This window comes from Cryptomeria japonica, chromosome 2, assembly GCF_030272615.1.
Source record: "Cryptomeria japonica chromosome 2, Sugi_1.0, whole genome shotgun sequence".
NCBI classification, from domain to species: Eukaryota; Viridiplantae; Streptophyta; class Pinopsida; order Cupressales; family Cupressaceae; genus Cryptomeria; species Cryptomeria japonica.
This window is the reverse complement of record NC_081406.1, coordinates 576,935,391-576,949,160: the sequence shown is the minus strand read 5'-3', so window position 1 is coordinate 576,949,160 and position 13,770 is coordinate 576,935,391. Positions and strand designations below refer to the sequence as shown.

Below are 13,770 nucleotides of genomic sequence, written 5' to 3'. Positions count from 1 at the left end.
TGGGTGGAGAGCATCTCCTCAAAGACAGGTTATCGGTGGACAAATATTTCTTCGTGTCGATCATTTTATCAATACATAGGCGTATTGCAACAATCAATCCCTTAAATTCTTATGGAGAACCTCAAGGTTATCTATTCCTTTCAAATGGAAAGTCATATTGAAAGTCCAAATGAAGTGGGTGAAGACAAAGAAGTACCTCAACATAACTTATTACTTTGTTTTTCATCAAAATTATAAAGTTTCAAGTTGTTCTTTTTTGTAAAAAGTGACTTATGTCGCTTATTGTAACCAAAGGTTAGGAAATTGACTTTTTCTGCGCATAAGTGGGTAAGTTATTAACTCATTGAAATTCGCGCAGAAAAGAGTTAGTTATTAACCCAGGATTAAAGTTAGTTACTAAGGTGGTTATTTTGGAAATCCTATAAATACAAGGCTATTTGTAATGTAAAGGGGAAAACTTTTTACAGAGGGAAAACTCTGCTAGAATTCCAGGAGAAACTTGTAATGACATTTTGATTTGCACTATGTATAGAAAGGATTTTGGACTTGTATATTTCCCAAAAGGATAATGAAGCATACGTCTTAGTTCGTATGTTCTAAATGTATTCATGTGTTATTATTGCTGATTTCCCGTATGTCAAATTGGTAGTCTTTTTATGCATATGTGATCTGTACGATTGATGTGATGATGCACAAGCAACCTTTGGTATCTCAGTTTGAATGTGTTGAAGTATCTTATCTCTCCGTATGTTGAGATTTGGCATTCTTATTTATCGTCATGTCATGGCTAAGCATATTACCTTATAAACTCCCTTTGTAATTTGTTGCTAATGTTGGGAAATCTCAGTTGATGGTCGTATGTCTATTGTTGGGGTTTCTATCTTTATTCCTCTTTAGTTTTATGTTTTCTCCTTTATGTACTTTCAGGTTAAAAGTACACAAAATCCTAAATACCCCTCTCATACGAGGGAGCTGCCCCTCTCAAACGCAGAGGAAGATCGTGTTTCACATAACGATCTCTCCAACTGTTGGAACGTTTGTCACTGCTTATTGGGCAAACAGGGTCAGTTTCAGGTAAACGACCGCAGTGACCAATCTGTTTACCAACAGGATTACAATGGAAGTGAGTTCAACTTTTGTGGACTTATCTCGCTTCAAAATCAACTCAAATTCACCTCTTTAGAAATATCTTTGCTATGGTACAACCAGTTCTATGTGGTGGGGATTATATTTGGTTTTGTAATGGGTGCATGTCTAGTATTCAAGCTCATATAGTTGCATGAAAGCCCCTGCAACATACCCTTGGAAACCTCTGCTCTTGGCATTGGATTATGTTTCAGACTTGCCTAAACTCTAGATCTGCTTTATCTAAAATCATTCAGACAGAGACTGCTCAAAGTGGACCCATTTAACATTTTGAACATGAATTTGAGGATTTGGTTCAAAATCTCTCCAAGTTAGATGCCCATTCTGCCCATCTGGATATATTTCCTTACACATCTGCCATGCCTCTACCAGCATCCATGTTCTATTTGAACTTTGAAACTGTTTTAGAAGGTGATTGGAGGCATGATAGTGTCAGTAGAATTCTTTGAATCCTTCCGCGAGATCCACCCAAGTATGTGGGTCATTATTACACAGTATCAGTGATCATGTGCAAGATGCCTTTTATTTACTAGAAAGTCTATGGGCCTTTTGACCTACCTATAAAAACAATTATAGAATATCTTCTCCAAAAGCATAAAGAGATTTTTTTCTGCCTAAGCTATTATATTTTTCTCTGGCTTGGAACCACGTCCTTCAACATTTCTTAAATAATCAACAAAGAATCTCCTTCCTGAGACCACCACAAGCATTTGCCTTAGCCATTTTCATCTAATCCTCTTGTTTTCGTATGTTATCTGCTGTTGTGGATATATTTAACGAGAACAGCACAAGCATTTGGCCTTTTTCATTTTGAAGCAAGCTTGCTTCTTAATCTGTTATAAGTTTTCCCTAGGAAACCCCAAGACAATTTAACCTTTGCCAACCTGGAGGGAGGAGAACTATTTTACTGAAGTCCACTTTGTCTTCCTTCCATTACCTCCTATACAATATCTATTACTATTATATATTTGTGCATATAATATTTGTTTTTGTGGGGGTTGCATATATATATATACCTCTAAATGGACATAATGTGAAGTGATAAAATTATATATTTGGAAACTTTCGATTGGAATTGTGATCCTTCAAAATGGCAACCCATTTATCGTGTTAAAAGTGGGTTTTGTGCAAGTAGCTGTTGGACATGTCTTAGTTTTGATTTTCTATCCATAAGGTCCCTCATTAGTCACCAATCTTTATGATAATTCTTATTGCAATTTATTGACATTTTGAAGGCAATTGCTTGCAATTTGAAATTGGTTAAACTTCATTTGTAATGAATTAAAGTTTAGCTTAAATGTTCTTGGATCCTCTATCAAAAAATGTTCATCATTAATGCATCTCAGTGTTTCTCTCTTAATAATCTTTTTTAAAAATTAGAGAGAATTGCAAGTAAATTACTATAAAAGTCTAGTTATATTTAACTGACTAAAGAAAGGAATAAAGTGCATTTTCTTTCCATGGAGGAAATGCCAGATGTTTCTCTGAACCCTGCTCCTGCTATATAAATTTCTTGGCTTTTGGTAATGTCATGAAAATTAAAACATGTCCTCTATTTGAGTTGTATTTATTTGCATGATGCTTGTATTTGAAAGTTAACAATTTTTTTTGTCACAATCTTATGAACAGAATCCTCTTCCATATTTTGCTCGCTTTCCTGCAGCTGATGTTTTAACATCAAGTGATCAATTGGTACCTACAGTGTTGGATGATAGGCTAGAAGCTTGGGAACGAGGTGATTATTACAGTATTTTGGAACTCAAATTTTATTGTAATTTAATTCTTGCAGTTTGTAGAAAAGATATTAATGCATTAGTTTCCATACATCATGAAATATACTTTTTCGAAATTTCCGACAAATTTACTGCAATATATCTTTTCTCTTGCTCTTTTTTTGTTTCCAACAAGTCTAATTTATCTATTTTTTTGTTGTAATTTTCAAATAAATAAATGCTGACTTTGAATTTTTTTTTTATGAATGTAATATTTATGTCATACAATTGAAAGGATTATTCAACTAACACTTAATTAAATTAGAATAGCATACAGAACCTAATTAAGTCCCTCATCTCACTTTGATTGTTGCGCTGGTTTTTTTCTAACATCTGTGACTTTTCTAGCAGCTGCGGTTCCTTTGAAAAAAATTCCTTAAAACTTTCCACACTCCTTCCTCCCCATGTCACCTCCAACATCTCATGTCCCCTTCCCAATGTGATACGACTCCTCCCAAACCAGCTCCAATAGGTGTGATGCCTTTATTTTGTTTGCTCCTGTCTATGTAATGTTGAGCAGGCTGAAATTCTTCTCAGTAATTCCATTTTGAAAATTTGACTATAATATACAAGGTGTGGCTGGGTTTGGGGATCCCACAAACACCCTTAAATTTCAAAAAATGTTTTATTATGCACATGCCTCTCTTCTAATGTGGCATTGGCCAGTCAATATGCTCTGCCGAATGGTACGACTCTCCAGTCAACATAAAGTATTAATTTTAAAACCTTTAACACTTGCCATGTCCCAGTCAGCACCTCTGCAAGGCAAATAAATTCCAGTCGCTGCCCTCCTTGGATGATACGGTTGGGTTTATTTCCTCAGACCAGCTAATAAAATATTTTATTTTGGAAATAACAGCACCTGTTAAATATAAATAAATATATGTATTTTTTGTATTTTTAGATCTGCTCAAACTTGTAATTAACCTATAATTCCCTAAGTCCAAATTTGACCTCTATATGAAGCCAACGATGGGAACTAGAAGTTTTCTGTCTTCTGATTCCTACATAAACTATGAGAGTTTTCATCCTCATGGTGAAAGCTGAACCAAAGCTTTGCAAACAAGGGTTTCTAGAAATTGATGATGAATAGAATGTATTTTCTCTTCCAATAATTGCTTTTTTATCCTTTTTCCATTCAACCCTAAAAGTAATTAAATATTTCTTTTTATTTGAATACTCATCTTTTTACCATTTGTAATTATTAATTACCTTTTAGGTAATTAAAATTTCTTTTAATTGATATTCACCCCTTTATCCACTTTACAATTTTTTATTTGCTTTTTTGGCCATGTATCCAATATTAACTTTTATCCCGTTGAATAATAATATATATTGTTTTTCCAAATTTATAATTAAAGTACTTTTGGACAACTTAATAAATTATTATTTTATTATTCCTTTGTTAAATCCCCTCTTTAGCCAAAGGAGAATAAAAATAGGCTTTGGGCCCTTTGACTGGAATTAGTTTGAAAAAGGGGACATTATACATTATCATTTGTTTGACAAGCTTATGTAAAGAAGCAAGGTAGTGAAGTGAAATGCTTTGCTTGGTGATTTTGTTTCTTATAATGCCTTCTTAAGAAACAAAATTTACTACTGTATTTCTACAAGCAAGAACAAATGGCCATGTATTTAATTTTTTTTCCTCTCATACATAATATTTGTACAGTTTTCAATTCTCCTAGGGTTAGGTTGTCATACATTCTAACAAAAAAAAACAAAAAAACAAATCTGTTGCAAGGTTAAATCAATTTCATTGAATTTGTTGCTGGATGACTATCATTATGTCTACTACCTAAGTTTGAAAAGCTTCTTACTTTCCAATAAATGAGATTATAACCCAGATCCATTATCGGAAGATGGGAGATGTTGCATGGAAAATCATAACATATGCCGATGCCCTTTTTTTTTGCTAAAGATACCCAAGGCCAAAAACTTAAGATCTGCAAAAAATAGAGTGTTTTGTTGGGACCTTAGATATGTATTAAAGCATATTACCATGCTTCTCCTCCAGAGAAAGCTGCAAGTAGCATCAAGTCTGGTTGATGAACCCCACAATTGTTGGTCATATTCTAGCCTCTTGCCAAATTCACAACCAATACTTCCATACTCTCTATAGCTACATTCCTTTGAAGGACAATGTGGATGAACAGGATGGAAGGGTCACATTTTAGTCTAAAGCACACACTTCTTCCTCCAAATAATTGTTTCCCATTTCATGAGTAGATAAGTGAAACAATTAGTGCAATTTATTTCCCTTCATGCCCCCTTCTCAATACACTTACATATGGGCTTTCCATCCTACCAAATTAACAACCAATATTGCCATATACTTCAAAGTTCATACTACATAGACACACTCCTTTGAAGGCTGTTTGCCCTCTCGGGTAAACGGTTAAATGCAGAAAGTAAATGCACAGAACATAACGGAAATATATTAAATAACCAGCCTCCGTATTAATTCCACAGTCCATGTACAATAAGTGCTTATAACATTACATCTGACATGACTAACATGATCATACTTCGAAGAAAAGGTACACAATATATAATACCTGAAGGGGCGCGACACAACAGTCGCGACTCCAACTACCTACCCATCGGCCAACTAACTGATCGCCGTAACTCATTATTACCGACGACAACATAAACATAATATAACAACATAACATAATGATTATTCCCGACAACATCATCCCCCCCAAGAAAAGAAGTCGACTCCGACGACTTAATACAAAATAGAGATGAACGGCAGGAACTACTGACGCCAGTCGGGCCCGGATCTTATACACTTGCTGCGTCCTCGCCTGAAAACCCTTTTCTGCTACCATCCGATGCTCAAGTGCGGATTTCACCAATATTGCTTCCTTTGCCATCATAGTCCTCCTGTGCCTAACCCAAACTTGTCTGCAAAACACGTTTTCCAGTCTCAGCTTCCACCAACTGCTACTCAAATGATACTGTCTCCCTAGCCAATTTGTCCTCGATAGCCACCCGCGCTGCCCTCGCGACATCCAACTCCTTGGTACGCTGAGCTAAGTCTCACGCTACTACTGCCTCCAACCTGGTGGTCAGCTCCTCCCGAGCCCTCTGTGCATCCACCAAGGCAACCTCACGTCCAGCCGAGACATACTGCGAGTTCCTCAAAGCGTACCAGTCATGCCTGGAGGTGGCCACAATCCGCTGGCACAAATGCTAGGAGACACCTCAAATCCTCCATCACACTCCCCAAAGGCTAAAAACTGAACTGAATAACTCCCTGGTGTCATACAACTGCGCGGACCTGCAATGCCTTCCCTCGAACTCTGTTTGTTCGCAACCTCCAAATCCGTCTCCCTCTACGGCTTATGGCTTCCCCGCCAATGCTTAGCTGCAGGCTTCTTTCTCACAGTACGGACAACCACAACACTTCCTGTGGTACTCTGTAGCTCAAAATAAACTGGGGGTCTGGGGGCAACGCCCCCAGCGGGGTCGAGGGCAGCGCCCCAGTGGGGTTGAGGGGCAGCGCCCACGCGGGGTTGAGGGGCAGTGCCCCTCGCGGGGTCCTGCCGCCAACACCAATTTACAACCTTCAGAACCCCACGAAAGTCCATGGCGCGCATCATTTCTGTGATATTTTATGATGTCAAAACCCTTCTTCTACACTCCAATATTTTCAGTGTCTAGGCTCCAGACTCCAGCAAATCATTTTAAATCTGGCCGTCGTCGTTTTTTTTTTTAGGCACTGTAATGTCCTCGATGGCACCTGGGCCATACAACCTCCCTATACGGTCAACAACAGCACTAGCACCTCCAATCGTGCGGTCGACACCCTTCATATCGTACGGACACACCTCCGGTCAACAACACCACTCCAATCGTGCGGCTGCTTGGTCTACCTGTGGCGGTCGTTTTGCCCTTACGTGGCTGTGTGGATTGTGCGGGCTCCCGCTCTCCCTAAGCGGCGGATCAATCTGTAAGAACCCTCGACCCCATCCGTCCGCTTCACTCCCTGCGGTAGCTCGTGGGCTGTGTGTATTGATCGGGCCGTGCGGTGCGTCCCTTTCCTTGGCTGCGCGGTGATGTGCCTTCGGCCGTGTTCGGTGTCTTCTTCCTCCACGGGGTTTTATTGCCAAGGTCGGCTGTGTGGTGTGGTGGCTTCTTCCTTTCCTCGGCGGTGTGCGGCGTGGTGTCTTCTTCCTCTCCTCGGTGTGCGGCGTGGTGTCTTCGTGCGGCGTTTTATATCCTTGCGCGGCCTTTGGTGGCTCCCACCGCACGATGGTTCCACCACACGATGGTTCCACCGCACGGTGGTCTCATCGCACGATGGTTCCACCGTCGGTGGTTCCACCGCACGGTGGTGCACCGTCCACCGCACGGTGGTGTCACCTTGTCACCTTGGTCCCACCATACGGTGGCCATTTTCCCCTTCTTTTTTTTTGACCGTACGGTCGCTGTCGTACGACCGTGCGATTTTTTTTTCAATTTTTTTCTCGCCCTTCATCCTTCTCGGTTTTTCTCGCCCAAAAGTCTCCCGCTTTTGTCCCGTGCCTCTCGAGTTGCTTGCCCGGCCTCTTAGGTCCCCTTCCATCCTCTCGGGTCCCCCTTCGGGCTCTCGGGTGTCCGTCCGGCCTCTCGGGTCCCCTGTGCACTTCGCGTGGTAGGGTTTCAATTTGTACCCGTTGGTGGCAAGTCTATTTTCCATGGCCATTCGAAGACCTGGAACCACAAATTTTACAGGGACCACGGTCTCCTTCCCGTACATAAGAAGAAGAAGAATAATAAAGATTTTGAAGACTGCGGTCTTCCATACAGGGTTTCAATCGTGGCCAACACTCTTCGGATTATCTACGTCGCCAGGATTTGGGGCGTCTCCCTTCCAATATTCTTTGTATTCTGGCAGGTACACCTCTGTTGGTTGCTCTGGTTCCTCTACTTCGAGCTTGTAGCTTTGGAACATTTCGTAATCCTCCATTTGCCAGTGGAAGAGCCCGTTAAGTGAGCCTACCTCATCTTCAGAACATCCCTCCAATTCGAGCACCCCTTCACTGTTCGGCTCCATCGCGTTCTTGCCCTTGCTTTCATCGGGACCCCCTTCCCCTTTATTAAAGTACTCTGAGTCTGAGTCGGAAGAGGCGAGCTCTTCGCCAACATCTTGGGTGTGTAGGTCAATGGTATATTTCCGCCCTCCCTTCTCCATGGAAAGTGTATTTTTCTTCCAGTTGTGGTTTACCCTCGCGTTGATCAACCACGCTCTCCCCAGGATGGCGTCATAGCCTTTCTTCTTCGAGGGAATAACCACGAAATCTAACAAGAATGGTTGTGTACCAATTGTCACTTGTTGGGCCATCAATAGGCCGAGTGGCTTAATGCCGTGTTGGTCTGCTCCCACTAGGTTGAATGTGGGTGGCCACAGGGTGGGCTTCCCCAGCCGCTTCCATATTTCTTCTGGTAGTACATTCACTCCAGATCCCCCGTCCACAATGGTGTCCTTCAGAATGGTCCCACGGATACCCATTTCTACCACAGCTGGGTGTCTACCACTGCTCACGGCTAGTAACATCGGGTCAGTCGAAGGGCTGACGGAAACCTCCACTTGTGGTGTACTCTTCGAAGCGGTGGCGGGAACCCCTACCTGTGGTGCACTCGACGATGCGGTGGCGGGAACCTGTACCTGTGGTGCACTCGACGCTGCAATGCTTTGCACATTGGTGAGGATGGCAGTCCTCAATTGTGGCATAGAGTCGAGGTCTTTTACCTTTATCGGCACCTCCATCTGCAATATTTGCCCAATGATGTTATTTTCCGCTTCCGTACGGGATGATGTACTCGCCACCTCGTTGTCCCGTCGTTCGGTCATCATCTCACGTTCAATATTGGCCTTTGCCTCCCGTAATCTCTCCTTCTCCGTACGGGGGTCGGGATAAGTGACTTTTTTCGTCTGGGCGCGGGTGATCGCCAGTACTTCTTTCTCACCAACGACAGAGGTGCTGAGGGGTGGCTTCCTTCATGCAATCACGGGCGAAGTGCCCCCACTGATTACATGCCCTACATTGGATAATTGGGCGTCCCTTCGCATCGTATTGGACCCTGTTTCTGGTGGAATTATTATTATTCCCCCGTCCGCCTCGTCGGTTTCCTCAGTAGCCTCCGGAAGATGCATTATTGTTTGAATCCGATGTGGAGGGCTGCTCCTGGGCAAAGAGCACTTGCTGGTTACGTGCCTTCAGATTGTATGGGCATTCCTTCGTAGAATGTCCCATGATCTGGCAGATGTCACAGAATGCCTTCTTGGGACAGGCACCCTTTGTGTGGCCGCTCTCCTTACAATCTGTGCACCACAGTTCGTCCTCCTTGCTTGTGGTCCCCTTCATTGTCTTAAACTCTTTTAACATCCGTTCCATATCCTTCTGAAGGGCCGTGACTTTCTTCTTCGGCTTCTCATCACTGCTACTCTCCTCTTCCGACGTATCATCTTCAGAGGATGACGAAGATCTATTCTTCTTCTTTTTGGCCGTCTTATTTTCACTTTCCAAGTCCATGGCCCGGTTGTATGCATCATCGTAGGATGTCAGAGGCACGATTTTCATCTTTCGTCATAGCTTAGGGTTCAAACCCTCGACAAACCACCGCTTCTTTAAGCCATCAGCCGGTTGGCTTTCCATCTTTCCGACTAATTCCTTTAGCCGGCGGCCATATGCCCGTATGGTCTCCTTCTTTCCTTGCTTTGTTCCATAGATTTCCGAGACTATCTCATTATCATCTCGGAGAAGCCGAAATTCCTTCTCGAATGCTTTCTTCAATTCATCCCACGTAGTTACCCCGGTTTTATCCAAGTCTGAATACCAGTCAATAGCCACTCCTCTCAGTGTGGCGGGGAACTGATTCATCCATTCATCCTGGTCAGTTACCCCGTTGGCTGTCTAGATGGTTTCGCAGGTACGGCAATGCCGTGCGGGATCATCTTTGCTATCCCCGTTGAATTTGGGCAACTTCTGTTTGGTCGCCATTGATGGGAGTCGTCCACTTGGAGGTGGTTGTGGCTGTGTCTGCCCTCCGGCGCTGCTCCCTCCGATGCCGCTGATGTCTCTTGTGGTGGTGACCAAAGGTACGGTGTTCTGCCTTATACCTATCGTGCGGTTAGCTTCCCCTTCGCCGTCACCCGTGCCCGGCTCCCTTCGATGATCCTCCCTTTGTGGCGTGAGAGCGACTACCGTGCGGTTAGCTTCCCCTTCGCCCTCACCCGTGCCCGGCTCCCTTCGGTGATCCTCCCTTTGTGGCGTGAGAGATAAATTTTTGAACCGATCTCGAGTCTCTTCAACTAGTTCTCTCCGTAACCTAGTTTCCTCCAGAAACTCTTCGAGGCTTCTTGCTCTACAGTAGTCTGGCGACGCGGAGAAATTCCCCTCGGCTTCTGCACCTTCCGTGACACCTCCTTGGTTCCCTTCGGGCAACCCTTCGGCAGGTCGTCCTTCGGCAAGTTGCCTCAGCCTCTGCCTTCGTTCTATCTGCTGTCTGAGATTCAACGCGGTTTGTGCCACTTCCCATTCGTCACTCTGTATCTTTTTATTTTTGTCCTTATTTAGTCTATTGGGCATAAGTCAAAGGTTCAATTTCCACCTGGCCTGGCGCCATCTCATTCCGTTTCCCGTCGGCTGTTCTCTTCGTAGCATTGCAGGATTTGTTGTCGTCGCTCTTCTTGGGCAATCTCCTCCAGGCGGGCCTGTTGTGCCAGCGATGCCTCTGCAAGCAACCGGGGGAGGTGGTTCATCAACCGGTTTACTGCCGGGCTAACCTCCAGCGCTGTCCACACGGCACTTGGTGGGATTTCTACCTCCGCCGCTTCTCGTCGAACGTATGTCTGAATGGCTACCTGGAGCAAAATTGAAAATTCTCGCGTTGCCGTGTCTTCTCCTGTATAAAGTTCTGTCCGCGCGTCGTCGGCCTCCGGGTTTACTTCACCAACGGGTAGGCCCATTGTGTCTGTGCGCCATCCGTGTCTTCCGTTCCCGAGTTCGTCTAGGCAGCGGCGCCAAATGTTTGCCCTCTCGGGTAAACGGTTAAATGCAGAAAGTAAATGCACAGAACATAACGGAAATATATTAAATAACCAGCCTCCGTATTAATTCCACAGTCCATGTACAATAAGTGCTTATAACATTACATCTGACATGACTAACATGATCATACTTCGAAGAAAAGGTACACAATATATAATACCCGAAGGGGCGCGACACAACTATCACGACTCCAACTACCTACCCGTCGGCCAACTAACTGACCGCCGTAACTCATTATTACCGACGACAACATAAACATAATATAACAACATAACATAATGATTATTCCCGTCAACAAAGGCTAGCATATATCAGTAGGATGGGGATGATTACACTTCCATGTAAATCACATGCTCCTTCCTTAAAATAGCCACTTCCCATATCATGAGCATACTGCTAGAACAATGAGTGCAATTTCTATTTCTTCATGCTCCCTCTCAATATACTATTGTATGGGCTTTGCATACTACAACTGCCTTTACATTTCATGCCAAAAGAAGACAATGTTGAATATATGTGACACAACAAAATTCAGGTTTCCTATACCCATCTAAATTTATTCTATATTCTTATTACCTCATGGAGGCAAATTTAGGTGTACACATTATTGATTTGATAGTCAATCTTCCTTTCAAAAGTGTAACACATGACTTTTTGGGTTCTAAAACAAGTTACAACACTCCCAAATCCTAGATCTTTTCTCCATCTTCAAGGCTAGTGCTTTGTCATCAAGAAGGGAAAAAGGGGATCATCAACAAACTTAGGATGGTTAGAGATCAAATTTGAAAGTATGTTATCTCTCCTATTCTTTGAGCTTAACTTAGACGTAGTGTTCCTAGGGGTATACCTTAATATGTATTTAGAGAAAACAAAATGGACAGTAAAAATAACATCTAAACCTAGCTGCATACTTGACCTTAAATTCTGTCTCTTGGTCAAGTCATCTAAACCTAGCTGCATACTTGACCTTAAATTCTGTCTCTTGGTCAAGTAAGGCTAGCTATAGTAACCCCTATATAGTGATCACACACCTGGTATATGTGTCTGTAAACATTAGCAATTCTAAACCCCTAAGGATGTTTTATTCATCATCTCTTACACAATGACAAGGTGCAAGCATTAATATTCAAGTTCCCTGATGTTATACTATTTTTGGTCATTCAAAATATTCCTTTGGTTTATAATAATGAACAGTGAAGAACATGCTAATCCTAATCTAAACCTATAGTCAACCAGGACACAAATATTGCTTAGATTTTAATGTATGATCTCAAATCAATAAAGATCAGTGCTTGAATAATTGCGAAATATAGTTGTCATAGCAAAGGGGAATGGACACAAAATTAATGGAACTAGGTTTGCACATTGAAACCAAAGTATATTTTATTGAAGAACATTCTTAATAATCCATCATCAAAACTACAACCTATATGAATTGAGAGAATGGTTATTACAAATATATGTAATATGTTAGGTGCTATCACATACACACCAAAGCCAAATTCTAAATACATTTGTGCTAGCAAATGTGGCAAAGGAAAATATCTAATTGTGATTAGGGTATTTCCTTGAATCTCTTCAAACAATCATTGAGTCATTCGTCATAGAAGAAATTGACACAATGAAATGTTCTTATGCATTTACAGAGCTTAGCTTTTCATTTATAGTTACATAATTCAACATTGAAATCCTAGAGAGACTTGCAAACAAAACTAGAGCCAAAATTGGTTCAGTGATTGACTCTTTGAATGCTGAACTCCTTTGATAGTTGCAGAGCCTTATTGAAGTAAAGTGGATGTCCAAGTTAAGGAGGTAAAATAATATTTTCAATATCTTTTATGTGGTCTTGGAAAATGAAAAGGAATTAAAAGTTTTAAATGATATTTTAAAGAGCAAAAAGGGATGTCCACTTGAGGAGTGATAAGTGAAATATTAAAAAGGGTAAAGGTTATTATTTTATGGTGTTTGAGTTGCCCTAATCTGTTGTTGCTTTAATTTCTCGTTGAGATGCTATATATTGATGGTTTAGCCTTCATTTGAGTTATGCTGAAGATATCTGAAATATCCCCTTCAGTTATTACACCGAACAAACAAGGAATATTCACAAACAGTTGGCTGTCAACCTGCATGTTATGCGGATTTTATAACTTTGCGTGTTATGCTGTATGGCTGTCACAGAGTTGCAGACTTGTTTTGGAGGCATCAACCACAAGTTCTTATCAATGAATGACTAATAAACGACTTCCTTATCATAGCATAATCCCCTAGGATGCATGTGCAACTAGTTTATAATGTTATTACACCAATTTTGGATGCAAATCATACACCTACAGCTGACTGTAATTTCATCAAACAATTGGCATGAAACCTTGGACAATATACAAATAAGATGCAGCCTTCTTACTCCTTTTATTAATGAGACAATGGGTCAATTGAGCCCTTACAATAGCCAAACTAATGACAAAACACTTAGCAATTATTAATGATTTTTCCTCAGTAAATCTGAAGATACATATCAGCCGTGGACACATGCATATAATTGATCATTACAAAGAAATATGATGCCCAAGAGAACCTGGTTCGAATCGCCTTGCCTTGGAGTTGAAGCAGCAAGCAATATCGTGTTGATTGGAGCCTCCACCATGCCAAATCAACCTGTCTCCCAAAATTGCCCCTGCTGCTGGTCTGCAGATGATCAATCATTAATTGGCAGCAATTGTTCACTTTTCAATCACCAAACTTCATTGTCATCCTTCCTGAATTATAGCATCCACATCCAATGGTTGATTTTGTAAATGATATTCAAATTT

The 13,770-nt window shown here is 41.8% G+C and overlaps 1 protein-coding gene across 1 annotated transcript in view; it reads left to right on the top strand.

Annotated features, from left to right (window-relative positions):
- Nucleotides 1-13,770, top strand: part of LOC131051031 (arabinosyltransferase XEG113) — a 142,858-nt gene that overhangs the window by 28,654 nt on the left and 100,434 nt on the right. The window contains exon 4 of the mRNA XM_057985377.2: nucleotides 2,776-2,881. Coding sequence (XP_057841360.1) covers nucleotides 2,776-2,881 — 106 coding nt within the window. The remainder of the gene's footprint in view (nucleotides 1-2,775; nucleotides 2,882-13,770) is intronic.